This window comes from Pan troglodytes, chromosome 2 (assembly GCF_028858775.2).
Source record: "Pan troglodytes isolate AG18354 chromosome 2, NHGRI_mPanTro3-v2.0_pri, whole genome shotgun sequence".
NCBI classification, from domain to species: domain Eukaryota; kingdom Metazoa; phylum Chordata; class Mammalia; order Primates; family Hominidae; genus Pan; species Pan troglodytes.
Genome location: NC_086015.1, coordinates 146053245 through 146071330, shown reverse-complemented (window position 1 = coordinate 146071330; position 18086 = coordinate 146053245). Strand labels below are relative to the sequence as shown.

General features: G+C 40.8%; 1 protein-coding gene across 1 annotated transcript in view; it reads left to right on the top strand.

The window, feature by feature from the left end:
• Positions 1–18086, top strand: part of PCOLCE2 (procollagen C-endopeptidase enhancer 2) — a 70671-nt gene that overhangs the window by 27433 nt on the left and 25152 nt on the right. Inside the window, exon 3 of the mRNA XM_516795.8 lies at positions 13317–13572. Within this exon, the coding sequence (XP_516795.2) occupies positions 13317–13572 (256 nt within the window). The remainder of the gene's footprint in view (positions 1–13316; positions 13573–18086) is intronic.

Here is an 18086-nt window from a genome sequence, read left to right as displayed (position 1 = left end):
CCAGTCAGCCTCACCTCAGTTCTGAATATGAACAGCCAGTTGAGGATTACTAGACATTTGAGGAAAGCCTCTTACATGAAAAGGCAGAGCCCAAACCGAGGGAAACAAAAACTCCAAGGAAACAGAAACAGTGCAGAGCAGAAGAAAATGTCAAAATAATAATCATTATCGTCCTCAGGGAGGTGTGAAAAGACACTGTGCACATAAAATCAAAGCAGGATACTAAAAACAAAGGAAACAACAAGAAAAACACTGTTGGAAATTTAAAACTTGATAATAGAAATAAAAAAATTAGTATCAGGGCTGGAAGATAAACTTGACACTCAGCAGGTAGAACAAAATAAGAGGTAGAATATTGAAGAGAAAAGATAAGAAAATTAGAGAATCCTGTCAGGGAAGTCCAAATCTGACTAACGAGAGTTCTAAAAAGAAAGAACAGGGAATTTGGAGAGGAGGGAGTTATCAAAGAAATAACACTCAGCACAAATGAATGAAGAAAGATAAACACCAAGGTGCATCTTTGTTAAATTTACTCACAAAAATCCTACAAGTCTCTGCAGGGGAGGACAGTCACATAGAAGGGGAAAGAACAGCATCAGCCTATTGCTGGAAGCTAGAAGGCAGTGGAGCAAAGCCTTTAGCGTTCTGAGAAAACCATTTAAAGCTACAATTCTGTACCTTGCCCAACTGGCAGACAAGTGTTGAGTACAGAATAATAAAGACATTTTCAGAGGTGTACTATCTGAAACTTTTAATCTCTGTACACCTTTGGTAAGAAAACTAAAGGAGGATGATCTCCAGAAAAATGAGGGAATAAAACAAGCAAGGAAAATGACCTAGAAGCCCTGGGAATGGGGGTTCCTGAATTGGTGAAGAAGCGAAGTCCCAGCCCACAGCTGTGCTGCAGGCCTTGAGAGTGACCAGTCCAGACTGGATAGAGGGTGGGCAGGAGGAAGGAGAGCTCCAGAATGGGTGTTTCCAAGAAGAGAATGGAGCTTGATAGAATACTGGTGCCTGGCCGGTATTGAGAGGGGTTTTAGTGATAGGCACATAGAAAACTAAGCTTACTTAAAGAACAAGGCATGGGCCGGGGGTGGTGGCTCACACCTATAATCCTAGCACTTTGGGAGGTTGAGACAGGCGGATCAGTTGAGGTCAGGAGTTTGAGACCAGCCTGACCAACATGGTGAAACCTTGTCTCTAGTAAAAGTACAAAATTAGCTGGGCGTGGTGGTGGGCGCCTGTAATCCCAGCTACTTGGGGGGCTGAGGCAGGAGAATAGCTTGAGCTTGGGAGGCGGAGGTTGCAGTGAGCCGAGATCGCGACATTGCAATCAAACAAAACAACAACAACAACAAAAAGGCAATTATTAGCTTTAGGAAAAATGAAAAAAAAAATTAGCCCAGCAGTGAAAAATTTAATATTCATGTGGCTGTAGTCATGAAAATCTTGAATATGGATTTAACCAGAATTTTTGACAGAGGAATACGGGGAATAACAGGAAGCAAAGAGGTGAAGTTTAAAAGGGCTAAGTCAAGAAGTAGCAGCATAAGCATATAATATATTAAGCAACAAGGAAATAAATTTCACGCAAAATGTCTGAAAGAATTACACTGGTTGCTTCTGAGGAGTGGCTGTCAGGGGCAGGAAGAGGGCAAGGACTTATTTCCCATTGCTGTTAAAAACTATGGACATACTTTTATATTGTAAACTATGCACATACTTTTTAATATAATTGGATTTAAAAACAATTTGTTCTCTTTTGTAGCAATTTAATGCTACCATGTAAAGCCTGTCTTTTACTCATTTAAGAGAACATTGGATGCTCACATATACATCTGTTCTGTTTTAAATGTGCTTTCTTCTTTACTCTGATTTCTCTTATCCCAGAAGGGAAGGGCTTTTTGTTTCATTCCTAATAAAATATCAGTATAGCTGGGCGCAGTGGCTCATGCCTGTAATCCCAGCACTTTGGGAGGCCAAGACAGGTGGATCAGAGCACCCTGGCCAACATGGTGAAACCCTGTTTCTACTAAAAATACAAAAAATTAGCCAGGTGTGGTGGCGTGTGCCTGTAGTCCCAGCTACTCAGGAGGCTGAGGCAGGGGAATCGCTTGAACCTGGGAGGCAGAGGTTGCAGTGAGCCGATATCACGCCACTGCACTCCACACTCCAGCCTGAATGACACAGAGAGACTTCGTCTCAAAAAAAAAAACAAGAAAGAAAAGAAAAAATTAGTGTAATTTTGTGTTCCTGACCCATAAAAGACTTATCAGATGAAATTCCAGATTATGGAGATATTTTCTTGAAAATATTTCAGATTTGTTTCTTAGATTATTGCATAGAAGTCAGTTCTGTCCTATAAATGTTTTTGAAATATATATATATATATTCATGTGTCATTGAGAAGAAAACATGGGCCAGGTGTCCTGGCTCATGCCTGTAATCTCAGCACTTTGTGAGGCTGAGGTGGGTGGATCACCTGAGGTCAGGAGTTCGAGACCAGCCTGACCAATATGGTGAAACCCCGTCTCCACTAAAAATACAAAAATTAGCTGGTCATGATAGTGGGCGCCTGTAGTCCCAGCTACTTGGGAGGCTGAGGCAGGAGAATCATTTGAACCCAGGAGGAGGAGGTTGCAATGAGCTGAGATCACGCCACTGCACTCCAGCCTGGGCGACAGAGTGAGACTCTGTCTCTAAAAAAAAAAAAAAGAAGAAAACATGGGTGTTGTATGACAAAAAGGCTCCTAGCTATAATGGGAGAAGTCTCCCTCAGCTTTTATCTCTGTTACCTTTAAGAATATCTGCCAGACAATATGTACTAGTGGTTTAGCCTGGGGATGCTTTTTCTCCAGGAATCTCCACCTATCATGTCTATCTTCTGGATTAATTTATGTCGACAACTTCCGGAGAATTGAAAGAATGCCCTAAAATGACTTAAGTACTTTGTTTCAGTTTTCAAAGGTGTAAAGAAATTGGCTGGGTGACAGGGCAAGACCCTATCTCTCGCTCTGTCTCTCTCTTACACACACACACACACACATACACACACACACAAAATCCTGTATACATGGACTGAGGGAATATAACAAAGCAGACTGCTTGGGACGGGCATATGAACAAACTGTTGGTGCCATCTCTCACATGTCTTAGTGGGACCCCCCACTTACCCCAGGGAGGCACTGCCAGCTTCTGGGTCACATGAACCCTTGGAGTTTATGTTTTATCCTAGTTTGATGTACACACGCACACACACGCACGCACATATATGTGTGTGCGTGTGTGTGTGTATGTTGCTGTGCCAGCAGCTGGTAGTTGATTAATACTTATTGATTTGCAAAACAAATAAATAGCAAAGAAAATCCCAAAACTATTCACAGATCTAAGACCAAAATATATGAAGATAGGAAACTTTTTTCCATCTCCATCTTCACCTGCATTGTGCTTTTTGGATGCCTGGCTGCCAGGTGCATGTGGGTTCAATTACTCAGACAAAGATGACTAGAACACTCCTGTCTGTGCAAGGTTCACAGTCAGCTGCAAGGCCAGGTGCACACTGCAGACACCTGCGAGACCTGTGGATGCCGAGGAGGCACCAAAGGGGAGAGGGAACAGTGGGCTCTGGCTCTGGGAGGTGAAAGAGGGAAGATAACATCCCCCCAGGTCTAGGAATTGGATGGGAGAGGATGAGTTCCTCGAGAAGGTGTATTTGGCCCCAACTTTGAAATTGGAGTGGAAGTCAATAGTCTGGGAAGGGAAGAAAGAATATTCCAGGCAGGGAATTTACATACGACCTCACAGAGGTGGGAAAGGAAAGGGGCCAGGTGTGTTTGAGGATGGACAGAATGATACCCAAGACACAAAGGGCTGGGGGGTAGATGAGGCCAGAATGTTAGCCTGGGGTGGGCCCAGTACCCTATGATTCTGAGGAGTTTGGACTTCATTCTGCAGGTAATAGGAAGCTCCTCTGTTATTCTTTCATTCTTTTATTCCTTCAACAGCTGTTCATTCATTCAACCTGTGGTTGTTGGGATTCAGCAAGGCAGCTTCAAACATTAGAGGAGAGGCCTAGATGTTCTAAGGCCAGGGTGGCCCTGTGTCCACATTTGTCCTGGACAGTTCTGATGTGTACCTGTCATCCAGGGCATCACATATGATTTACAATTTGTCATGGATTTTTCATTGTTTTAAAAGAAATATTACCTTTTTTCCCTTTTTTATAGTCATTTTAAGGACTTTAGAAATATTACTCTTAATAGTTGCTTTAAAATAATCTAGGATGGGCTTGGTAGAGCTTCACTTAGTACTTCCATCTTTTGCCGTGGTCTTGTCTAGAAGTGTATCATGCACGTATGCAGTGCCCAGAGTTCTCCTTGAACACATGGCTAAATGTGAAAGACAACCAGTGATAACCTGTCTCTCCTTTCCAAACCCTTTCCTGACACAACTAACAGCTTTCAAGGACAGCAGGCAGGACACACACTGATCACATGAAACAGCTTGGGCTTCAGCCACTAGGTGCTATTTACTCCTTCCAGTCTCCAAGCATTTGCTGCTGCTGCTCCTCGCAGCCACAGGAGGTGCCAGTGCTGTGGTTGATGCCAGACCTGGTAAGGCACCCGAAGCACCAGGCTCGCACCAGCTGGTTCAGTAGGAAGCATGGGAAAGTACAGGTTCATTGCACACATACGATAGATTGGGAAATGGAGACTCTTACTTACTATAGAGTATATAGAATATCCTGGATGCTCTTGCCTAGAGTGTTTCTGAAATTTATTGCTCCGTGTGTATCCACAGCTCTTTATCTTATTATTTGGTAATGCTTTTTAAAAATTTTTTGCTGTAAACCCTTTCAGGAGCAAATGGCTAAAAAAAAAAAAAAAAAAAAGCTCCTGTTTAGAGAAAAACTGAGTAGTGAATTTCCAGTTTTCTCAAGAACATGGATGAGGAATGTATAATTTGCTCAGAAGATTTGCCACCACTTATGTCCGCAGTAGGATCTCAGGGTATCACTGGCCAAAGGAAAACTGCAAGACAAATGTCTGTGAAAAGGAATACTCTTCGTTTTCAACGTTATCTCTTTCCCCAGCCAAAACCTAATGCGACAGCTCTTGGCACGATTGCCTGTCTCCTCATCCTGCTGCATCTACCTTAGCCTTCCTGCTTCTGTGGGTTCAGCTTTGTTGTCCCTTCATGTTTTTCCCATTTGCCTTTCCACTTGGCAGACTTGAGTCTGAACACCCTCCCAATGCCGAAGGGCCTGTTCGCAGCTGGGATCTTTCGAACATCTTCATGCTTAGGCAGCATTTGCACAAGAGGCATAACCTGAAGTCCTGTCTTGTTCGTTTTGTAGCCAAGTCTTCATTCAGCTTAAGAAGTACTTGTGGTTGCTGGTTGCCTCTCACCCCAGCTGACCAGCCACAGGTAAAGGACTCAGCGGTGATAACTCAGAGGTGATAACAGGGACTCGAGGGCCTAGTTACACTTTTGCAGGGGCCATGGAAATTACAGTATGTGCCTCGATGATTCTGAATTTTCTCACCTTTGTGGTTGCTCCAAATCATCTACGTCTACTCGAAAGTGAGGTGCTTTGACCTGAATTCAGCCCATGGTACTCCAAGCAGTATACAGTTAGGCAAAGCTGGTGTCTCCCTTACTATTCACACAGCCTGTGTTGGCTTGCTTGGTGGCCACGTCACACTGCTGATTCCTAGAGAGCCTGTAGGCACCCCAAACAACAAAGGTGTCTGTACAGTTACCTGCCACAGAGGTGCTGAGTAAGGACACCTGGTGAATGTCACTATCCATTTGTTAATCAGGGTAATTAACACAAAGTGCAAAACTGCTCTAACAAACAACTTCCCCAGTCTCAGTGGCCTAACCCAATAAATGGCTGTTTCTTGTTCCCTTCACCGTCCAGTGCAGTGGGAGGGCTGTTCTGGGCAGCTCTCCTTTAAGCACTGACTCCTTCTCCTGTGTGGCTCTGCTGTCTTCCAACACCTCCACTTTTCTTCTACTGAATCCCCTCCTTAGAGCAAAAAGAGAACTCCAAAAGGATTGCACGGGGTGTCTTATGGCTAGGCCTGGAGGGAATGGGTGCATCACTTTCATCTACATTCCATTGACCAGGACCCAGACTCATGGCCCCAACTTAACTGCAAGAGAGGCTGGGAAATGTCGACTCCATGTGTGACCTGAGAAGAAACAAGGTTTGGGAGCATCTCCTCAGCCTCTGCCACAGTCAGGTCATGGAAAAACACAGCAAGGTGGAAGTCAGGTGACCTGAGTTCTGCCATTGTCTTTCTGGGTGGCCTTAGGCAAGTCATCATAACCGCTGTCAGCCATTTCTTCCTCCCCGTAAGGATCTTAATAATACTTGCCCTGTACTTGTGAGTTTACATTTTTATATAAAAGTATGTGCTAGTAATAGGAGTCATGGCCTGCACTATTTTTTTTAAGATTATAAGGATCGCAGTCATTTATTCAATGAATATTTTCTGAGTACTCATAGTAGCCAAAGCATTGGACAAACTGTAGACCCACAGACCAACTGTTCTCTGTAGCTTACATTCTGATAGTGAGACAGATGATAAATAATCTGTGAAGAAATAAGAGGGCTGTGTGATCTAAGTGACCAGGGGTGCTCAGGATAGGCTTCTCTGAAACAGTGACTCTTGAGCTGACCTAGATGATGAGGTGGAGTGAGACCCGTGTATATCAGGGAGAAGGCTGTGCCAGGCAGAGGACCAGGCTGTGCAAAGGCCCTTAGGTGGGAACCAGCTCGGAGGGATCCTTGAACAGAAAAGTGGCATGACAGCCAAGTTGTTGCTTGAAGGAGAAAGATGAGAGATAAGGGGATATATCATGCAGTGTCTTAACCTCTCTGTGCCTCAGTTTCTTCATCTGTAAACTATAAAGTTGGGCCAATAATAATATCAACTTCATAGGGTTGCTGTAAGGGATTAAATGAAATGATACGTATATAGTGCATAGAAAAATACCTGGCACCTGATGTTCACTAAGTGTGTGAACTATAATTAAGGTGAAGATTTTATTCTAAGTGCAGTGGGAAAGTTTTGGGTGGTTTTCGGGGGTTATCTCCACTGGTGTCTTCAGGCTGGGCTCAAGGTGGATGGGAGTTTCCACGCTCCTTCTAGACATCCAGGGGTAAAGTTTTTTTAGTGAAATCCCCAAAAACAAAAAAAAGTTCAAAACATCTCGTTATTTCTACAATCAAAATATGTTTTATTTTTTAAACATGTATAAGATTTACCTTTACAAGAGTAGTATTGAAATATACCCAGAATATAGATGAATAAGATCTTGTAAGCTTCTGATTTATCCCCCTCTAGAAAGACTGCCAAATATTTTTACATAATTTGTCTATAGATCTTTCTGGACTACCTTTGGAGGTCCATGGGAGAGGTGACACTGAGTGGTTGTGCCTCAAGCTTTACGTAGATCAACTGTGGTCTGCATTTTAGGATGCACATTCCCAAAGGTTTGTTTGTGGAAGAGGGAAATCGTAGAAGATTAGAATGATGGCTTAAAAAAAAATCACATGTGCTGCAAAAACAGTTCTTTTTGATCAAAGTAGTAAATGATGTGTTTGGGGAGGAAAAGCTGCAGACACAAAGGAGCATTCCCATTTCTGCAGAAATGCACTCCTCCACACAGAAGAAGCTGGCCTCCTATTTGCATTTTGCTCATAGTATCCTAAAGATGCAAACCATCAGCTTAAAATGCAGTTCCTCTGTCCTCTGGCAGGAGCCCCGGCATCGAGAGCTTTGGCACGTTTGCTTGTGACAGTGAGGACATCCCAGGAGCTGTGGGGTGAGTTGAGGTCACTGTGGAAGCTCTACGCTTTGGCCCACACGGGACTTTGCTGTTGATAGGAAAAAACACAAACATCGAATTGTTTTTCTGCAGGCAGATAATGAATCCCCAAGTCAATATAATCTCACAAAACAGTAGCTTCATCTATTTGCCACCAAAAAAGCACCTTGAGTTTCTGCATTAAGTGTTAGCATTTACAGGAGATTTGAAATATAAAGTTTCCAAAAAGATATGCATCTGCTTTTTGCAAAGAATGGCTTAGAAAAGAGAGTGGTCTTTTGGAGCTCTGCTGCCAGGCAAGGTAGGAAATATTAGAATGAAAAAGGTGGAGCCAGCAGTAGGTATATTGTCTGTGATTTGTGCAAGGAGGCCGGTGATTCATTGAGTACCTAATGGATTATTCATTTAACAAATATTTTTGATGTTAAGCTTTAACTTGGGGCCATGCCAGATCCTGGGGATGCAACAGTGAACAAGGCAGGAAGGATCCTTGCCCCCTCGAGGTTGAGCTTTATAACATACAGTGAGTGGGCTGAGCCATCCCATGCTCACAGACCTGAGGGGAGCACTGCTAATTGGACAGAGCCCACCTTCGGGTTTGGGGGTGTTTAGGCATGTCTCCAGGAGGGAGTGACCTTGAAACTGAGACCCTAAGCATGAGTGAGAGAAGGGCAGAAGTGGGAACATGTTCCAGGTAGAAGGAATAGCTTGTGAAGGTCCTATGTATTTTTATTTTTCCTTCTTCTCTTCTTCCTCAGCCAGAAAATTCAAGGATGCCCAGGTTGTGGAGTGATATGTAAACATTATCCCATTTCCCCCCCCCTTTTTTTTTAAACAGGGTCTCTCTCTATTCTCCAGGCTAGAGTACAGTGTGATCATGGCTCATTGGAGCTTTGATGTCCCAGGCTCAAGTAATCCTCACACTTCAGCCTCCTAAGTAGCTGGGACTACAGGCATGCACCACCACATCCAGCTAATTTTTAAAATTTTTTGTAGAGACACGATCTCCCTATGTTGCCCAGGCTGGTCTTTAACTCCTGGACTCAAGCAATCCTCCTGCCTCGGCCTCCCAAAGTATTAAGATTACAAGCATGAGCCTGGCACCATTTTTGTTAATTTTTAAAACAACACAAAAAGTCACTGTGCGTTTTGCATGGATACATATATATAATATATATTAAAATATATAATATATTAAAATATATATTATATACACATATACATACTTATGTGTGTATATGTATATACACACATACATAAATATATATAAATACACACACACACACACACACACACGCACACATTTTGATCAGCATGGAAGGAAACCCACTAAATTTGTAACAGTGGTTGCTTCTGAGGAAGGAGGAGGAAATGGGGCCTGGGATGAAGACAAAGGAAATCTCATTTTTATCTGAAATGTTTTATTTACTTCATTAAAGGAGACTTTAAAAATCTATTAACAAAATGTTAACAAAAGTCAATTTCGTGGTTGGTATCCAGGTGTTATATTATTCTGTGTATCTTTCTGTATTTTTTATTTTTTTATTTTTTTTCTATTCTTAACAAAGAAAATTCAAGGATACAGACTAGATTCTCCAAGTGGAAAGGCCATCTTCAGAGAATATGCTCTCTAAAGTCCTTTATAATGACAATCAGGAGCTCTTATCAAAGCTTGCATCAGAGGGCATCAGACAATCTTGATCACTCATATAAAAAATGAAGAACGGATGTTGTGTCATACTGAAAAGGCTCACAGCAGTATGCTTCTCATTTGCAATAGAATTTCTCTCTGGCCTTCAGTGCAAGATGACATTTGTCTCTGGTTATAGGAGACTTACACTGGTACAGATCACCTCTGCATCCTTCTTTCAAAAGAAGCTTTGTCGGGGTTGTTCGGGTCAGCATGTGTTCAAAATTGCAATGATGTAACCCAGTTTCTATTGCTGATCATATTTGTGTCTCATTCTCAAATTTTCATTGCCATGGGAACAGGTACAAAACTTTTGGGAACAAATGATTTATTTTATTGGGAATGAGCATCCAAGTCCTGTAGTTAATTTCAACACCTCTCTACAGGAGAGAGTCAACAGAATTGTCTACGTAGTGTCAGAGAACCAAGAACCTGCCAATGAAACATGATTATACCTCCCTATTCCTCTCCTTGATGAAATAATCTAAAAGCCTCCTGGACAGTCTTCCTCACTTCTTGCAAATTTTAACTCCTGGTTCACTGTCACTGTCTTCAACACTCTTCCTTGTCCTAATCAACTGTAATTTCAATATCTATATGGGTGATCTTCTCAGGTCTTTAACCTCTTCTCCGCCAAATAACTTATCCTCCATAGTTCCTCAGCCTCCCACTTCCACTGTTATTTTGTCCTTACTCCACCACAGTCTTGGTTGTTACTGTCCTCACCCCACAGCGTCCTGATTTCCATCCTAACCCAGTTTGGATTCCACAGCACATCATCATGGTCACTCCCTTGCCTATGTCTTCAACTCTTTTGTCCTTCTCTCCTGCCATATCCTCCCTTGGCAAACCTCACCACTCTCCCCTACTGCTTATATCCAACTCTCCACCTGCCCTGTACCTTTGCCCACGGAGCTGAATGTGGCTGGGGAAGAAGACCACGAACAAACAAAAACAAATATCGCCACCATGCAGAGAGGTCTTAATTTTAATTCATTTACTTCAAGTGGACCCCAGCAGTCCTGGTACTCCTGCTGCATTTCATTAATCCATTTCCTCACTTTCTCTTCTGTTATCAGATTCCCAGTAGTGCCTCTCTCTTCCACATTTGCTGCTGATGACCTTGTTTTCTATTTTACTAAGAAAAGCAATCCAGAAAAAAAATTCTATATATGCTTTCACCACCTCATTTACTGACCTACCTACATCTGTCTTCCCTTCTGTCATTGGGCAAAACTGTCCCTGCTCCTACTAAGGCCAACTCCACCAGCTGTTCCTTCTGTAGATCAGATCCCCCTTTGCCTGCTCAAGGACATCTGTTAAGCAATCCTCCCTCTCTCTTGCTTCATCAGTTTTGCCCTCTCTACAGAATCCTTCCCATCAGCATGCAAACATGCCTTAGGAAACACCCATTGCAAAAACTCTGCTTAGACCCCATATCTCCTTCCAGTTACCCCCATATTATTCTGTTCATCTTCACAGCAAAACTCCTTGAAAAGCTTGTCTATATTTATTGTCACCATTTCCTCTCACCCCATTTTCTCATGATCCTTTTATCCAGTTTTCTCCCCATGGTGCCACCAGAACAGCTTTGTCAGCATTACCAGTGACTTCTGGTTGCTAAACTTCTGTGTTGCTAAATCCACTGGTCTTTCTCAGCAGCAGCACTTAACTCAGTTGCCCATTCATTCCTCCTTGACATACTCTCTTCGCCTGGCTTCCAGACGCCACACACTTTGGTTGCCTCCTACTTGTTGACTCAGTCTCTATTGTGGTTTGACCTCTTCACAGACTTGATGACATTGGAGTGTTCCAGGCCTCTGTACTTAGACCTCTTCCTTTTTCTATCCACATTCACTCTGGGAGTGACTTCATCAAGTTTCGTAGCTTTGAATTACCCTCTATACATTTATACAAATAGTCACTATTCATGCAGGAAAGAAACAAATTAGTTTGAGATTCTTTTCATGGCTAGGACTTTTTCGGTGATTCATAGAGAGCCTGCTTATATTTAAGATTACAGATGTGGCATCATATTTTGATAACTTTCTGATTATTGTATAAATAGAGGTTGTGTGCAAAACAAAAAACAAAGCAAAAGACAGGAAGTTCTACAACAGACATCTTGGTGATAATGTTTAAAATTTAAATTGTTCTTTCTGTTATTAGCTTCTTAAGCTGTTCTAAGTTCTTTGGAACTCTGATATTCACACCACTGAGACAAGCTTCTAGGAATTAGAATGCAACGATGGCAAATCCAAACATGTCCCTTTTGGGGACTATGCCATTATAATTTCTACGATGAAGTGTAGATGTGTTTGACACAAAAAGCAAATAGCACTGAAAACACTTCATCTTACCATAGGAAAATAAAACGTATGGCACTGTACTTACCAACATGGGGAAGCCGTATTAATGTCAAAGCATCTACTGACCCTTGAGTCTGAAATAGTTAATTAAGATGAATATAAACCAACCACTTTTGATTGTGTGTGTTTGATTTTTTTAATCACTGAGTTTTGTTATATGTAAGTTTTTACAGAATGGAATTCTCCACTATTCAGTGGAGACCTCATCTGATTAAAGGAGTAAAACAATTATGATCAAGACTTTATGACTGAACAACTTGAATGAAGAAATTAAAAGGTGGTGTGAACTGGGAAAGAAATGGGGCTTTGGTAACCTGAGAATCCTACCAAATGCTTTTATAGCCATTTTTTCTACCTACTCAGGGAATAAGGAAGGAACCATCATTAAGAATTTTATGGGGAAATTATGATGAATAAAATATTATGATAAAATGAAAGCTTATCTTTTTCTTCATTAGCGCATTGTGTCTCAAGGCTTCCTGACATATAAAGTCTTCACCTGGAAAACAAATGAGCAAAAAACTTAGTGACATTCAGAAGAGATGATTCAGCAATTACTCAGTTCGTTTAGTCAGTATCGGTAGTTCATCTGGATGTTTCAGGATCCAAAATGAATGATCTGTAAATTAACTACACAATTGCCAAATAAATCCTCTATTTTGAACTTCATAGAAACATTCTATACACAGGCATTGAATGCGTCCTACTGTATTATTTGTAAGAAATGATTTTTTTTTTTGAGGTGGGGTCTCGCTCTGTCACCCAGGCTGGAGTGCAGTGGCGTGATCTCGGCTCACTGCAAGCTCCGCCTCCCGGGTTCACGCCATTCTCCTGCCTCAGCCTCCTGAGTAGCTGGGACTACAGGCGCCCCCACCACACCCGGCTAATCTTTTGTATTTTTAGTAGAGATGGGGTTTCACTGTGTTAGCCAGGATGGTCTCGATCTCCTGACCTTATGATCTGCCCGCCTCGGCCTCCCAAAGTGCTGGGATTACAGATGTGAGCCACCGTGCCTGGCCAAGAAATGATATTTTTAAATGTTTCTTTGCTAAGCAATATCTCTAGGTATTAGAATATGCAAATATATGCTAAGGTCCAATCAGGACTGGTATTCATTCTAAGCAATGACTCATCTATTAATAATACTGATCTAATATTTTGCAGCTTTGTTGAGGTAAGTTCTTAAGGAATAAGATTGTGAATCCTGGAGAATTGCAGAATTTGTCAAAAGAAAATAAGTACTTAAATTTTTTAGGAATGCAATATGCTAGAAAACTTCCCTTGAGTTAGTTCAGATATGAGAGAGGAAAAAGCATTATCTTGGATATTATACTTTACACACTTAAGTAAGTGACTAGATGTCAAAGCCTCAGATATTGTTTTCATGACAGTTTTCTAATTGGCGCTTTTCTTGGCAGGTTCCCGAAGGAAAAGTAGTCGTTCTCAATTTCCGATTCATAGACCTCGAGAGTGACAACCTGTGCCGCTATGACTTTGTGGATGTGTACAATGGCCATGCCAATGGCCAGCGCATTGGCCGCTTCTGTGGCACTTTCCGGCCTGGAGCCCTTGTGTCCAGTGGCAACAAGATGATGGTGCAGATGATTTCTGATGCCAACACAGCTGGCAATGGCTTCATGGCCATGTTCTCCGCTGCTGAACCAAACGAAAGAGGTACTGTTTCCACATAATGGCAATAACAACAGTAATGTTGGTTCACTGTTCTTGGCACTTGATGTTTATTTACTCCTTTAAAGCTTAAGAGTGGTTCTCAAAGAGCTAGTGAATGCCATCAAACCATGATGAGACCAATACAAAAAATCAGCCTTTTAATTTAAGTCCACATGCATTCTTGTAAATCAAGTATAGAAATTCATAGAGTAAAAATGTGGAGCTTACATACATAAGCACACATGCAAATATGCAAACACACCCCTTCACCACTCCATAGTCCCTTCTCCAGAAATAGCCATGGCCAGTGGTTCCCATACCTTTCTATGTGTGCTTGCTTTTATTTGAGTACTTATACAATAGCTTTTAAAAAATAAAAGTGGAGGCCAGGCATGGTAGCTCATGCCTGTAATCCCAACACTGGGGGACCAAGGGCAGGTGGATCTCTTGAGCTCAGGAGTTCAAGACCAGCCTGGGCAAAATGGTGAAACCCCATCTCTACAAAAAATACAAAAATTATCTGAGTGTGGTGGCACACACCTGTTGTCCCAGCTACTTGGGAGGCTGAGGTAGGAGAATCACCTGAGCCCAGGGAGGTCACTGCTGCAGTGAGCCGTGATCATGCCACTGTGCTGCAGCCTGGGTGTTGTTGAGACCCTGTCTCAAACAACAACAAATATATATATATACACACACACAGATATATGAGATATAGTGAGCTCCCAAGCGTAGAAATCTCTACTTTTGAAAGATCACTGCAGTGGGCAATATTTGTATGTTTTCAGCCTTTTACCCAAGAGCAGTCCATAATCTGCTTTTGGATTGGCCTGTAGTGCAACATTTTTACTTGAAAGGTCAGAGGACAGAATCTGGGGCTGAAAGAGCAGCCAGAATGTTGGGGAGGAAATCCAGGCAGGGAGTTACAGAATTGAGGCACAAAATATTCGTATAAAATCTACTGAAATCTTTGTCTGACAGCTAAACTCTACATGTGTGGAGGAGAGCCCAGTTGGCCTGGCACAAAAGCATCAGCTGAAAAATGAAAGAACTGAAAAGAGATTACAGCTGCTGCCTGCTGCCAGGGAAACAGACTTTAAGTTTGAGTCTAGCCAAGTTAAATGCCTGCTAGAACAAAATTATTTTTATCAGAACACAACAGAATCTAGAGTATAATGTATCATGCATAATGTCCAGTCTGTAGTTATGTAATGAAACAGGAAAAGTGTGTCCCTATTCAAGGACAAAAGCAGTCAATAAGAACTGATCTCAAGGTAACTCACATGTTGCAATTAGCAAACAAGTACTTTAAAGCTACTATTACATGTTTGTTTCGGGATTTATAAAGGGAAATATGTGCATAATAAATAAACAAATTGAGAATCTCAGAAGAGAAACAGGAACTATTAAAAAATAAAGTAATAATTCTAGAGATAAAAGAAACAGGATCTGAAATTATAAAATTTACCTATTGTACTCACAGGTAGATTGGAGATGGCAGAAAAAAAGAGTCAGTGAACTTAAATAGAAATTACTCAATCTGAAGAAAAAGGAGGAAAAAGATTGAAGAAAAAGAGCTCGAGAAACCAGTGAGACAATATCAAGTGGTCTAACATCTGTAATTTTTGTCCCAGAAAGTGATAATAAAGTGAAAAAATATTTAAAGATATAATGACTTGACTCTGCTCAAATACAGTGAAAAATATCAACTTACAGAGTCAAGAGGGGCTGAGCGTAGTGGCTCATGCCTGTAATCCCAGCACTTTGGGAGGCCAAGGCAGGCAGATCACCTGAGATCAGGAGTTCAAGACCAGCCTGGCCAACATGGTGACACCCCATCTCTGCTACAAATACAAAAAAATTAGCCAGGCCTGGTGGTGCACTCATGTAATCCCAGCTACTCGGGAGGCCGAGGCAGGAGAATCGCTTGAACCTGCAGGCAGAGGTTGCAGGGAGCCGAGATTGCGCCACTGCCCTCTAGCCTGGGCAACAGAGCGAGATTCCATCTAAAAAATAAATAATGAAAATAAGAAAAATAGAGTCAAGAGGGTCAACAAACTCCACAGGACAAATAAAAATGAAGCACCCCCATGCACATTATAATTAAATTACAGAAATTTAAAGACAGAGAAAATCTTGAAATCAATCAGATGAAACTAAATTCCATACAGAAGAAGAGTGATAAGAATGATGGCTTCCATTTCCTCAGAAACATTGGAAGCCAGAAGGCAGTGTCATAGTATTTTTTTTTGAGACTGAGTTTCACTCTTGTTGACCAGGCTGGAGTGCAGTGGTGCTATCTCGGCTCACTGCAACCTCCACCTCCCAGGTTCAAGCGATTTTTGTGCCTCAACCTCTCAAGCAGCTGGGATTACAGGCATGCACCACCATGTCTGGCTAATTTTTCTATTTTTAGTAGAGACGGGGTTTCACCATGTTGGCCAGGCTGGTTTCAAACTCCTGACCTCAGGTTGATCTGCCCACCTCGGCCTCCCAAAGTGTTAGGATTACAGGTGTGAGCCACCGCCCCTGGCCTGTCACAGTATTTTTAAAGCGCTGGAATAAAACTGTCAACCTCTATTCTATAGCCAGCCTTCAAGAATGTAAGTAAAATGAAGACATTTTCAGATAAACACTAAAAATCTCTGAAAGACATTTTTATACTTACACTGGTAGAAATATTGAAGAGAATTCCTCAGGTTGAGGTAAATGACCTTGTAAAATGAAAGTAACAGAAGGAATGAAGGTCATTGGAAATAGTAAATATAAAAGGGTATATGTTATTTTCTTTTCTTCTCTTAATTTCTTTACATGTATCTGTTCAAAACAAAAAAACCTTAGCATTGTGTTGTGGAATATATAGTGTATGATGTAATATGTTTGACAACCAAAGGATGGACACATAAATGTAATTACACTGTTGCACATACATATACAACACGTGAAGTACAATATTAACTCTTAAGTAAATTTTGATAACTTAAACATGCATATTATAATCCCTAGAGAACCCATTAAAAATGCAGGAGTTATCACTAAAAGCCAAAAGATTAAAATAGAATACTAAAATTATCCAACTAACCCAAAGAAGGCTATAAGGAAAAACAGATGGAATAAAAGAAAGGTAAAGCAAATAGAAAAAAGTAGTAAATGGCACATTAAATCCAAGAAGATCAATAAATATATTGAACGTAAATTATTAAATACTCTGATTAGAAGACAGTTATTGTTAGAATGGATTGAAAAGCCAGACCCAACTATATGTTGTCTACAAGAAAGCACTTGAAATACAAAGACCAAGTTGGTTGAAAGTAAAAGGAAAAATACAAAACTTCATTAAAATTAAAACTAATACTTATAAAAAGACATGGTTACAAATACAAATAGCCTACAGAAGGGGAGAAAATATTCACAAAAATGTCTGGTGAAGAACTTGTATTCAGAATATACAAAGAACTCATACAACTCAACGATAAAAAGGTAAAGATTCCAGTAAGTATAAAAATTGGCAAAACACTTGGACACTTCACAGAGGAAAATATGAATGGCCAATAAGTGCATGAAAAACTACTCAGTATCTCTCATTAGTCATCAGGGAAATGCAAATTAAAATTACAGTGAGATGCCATTACTTACCCACCATGTTGGCTAGAAAAACTGACACCACCAAGTGGTAGCAAGGATGTAAAGCAACCGAAGTGTTCATACTCGAGAGAGGTGTAAAACCACTTGGAGAAAAGTTCCAGTAGTTTTCTATGAAGTTAAATATTTACATCGACTCTTGGCCCAGCAGTTGTAGTCCTGGGTATTTATATAAGAGAAATGAAGATACATGTACAAACAAATGTGTACAAAACTGTTCGTAGCAGCTTCATTCACAATAGTCCAGACTAGAAACCACCCATCAGCAGGAGAATGGGTAAACAAATTTATATGGAGCTCTAAAATTAAACTCATCTAATGGGAAGTTTTTCAGAAAAGTAGTGTAGAGAACTGGCAGGATGGGAAGGGATGCACAAATTTAGTGGGAAATGGATTCTATATCATCATAGGAGTGTGGTTTACACAGGTATATCCATTTTTCAGATTTGTACAGCTAAGATTTGTGCATTTCAGAGTATGTGAATTTCTCTCCCCAAAACCTGTAAAATAATAATAATAAAAACAATGAAGCAGGTCGTGGGGATTGGGTAGCAATATAGATAGAATAATAGAATGATGACTATTATTGTAACTGGGTAATGGATATGTAGGAGGTCATTATATTATTCTACTTACTTTGTATATACTTGAAATTTTTCATTAAATGGAGATTTAGAAATTATTCCAACCTCCATTTTTATAATACATTTTCTTAAATTTAGAAGTTTAAGAATGGTTATATTCTGTGTCAAAGAAATATTCCATTGAAGTATAATTATTTTAGTTTCAGTTCAGTTTTTATTTGTTATTTACATTCAAGTAAAATTAAATTTAGAACTTCGTATTAAAATAATTCTTACATTATTTCTGCCAACCTA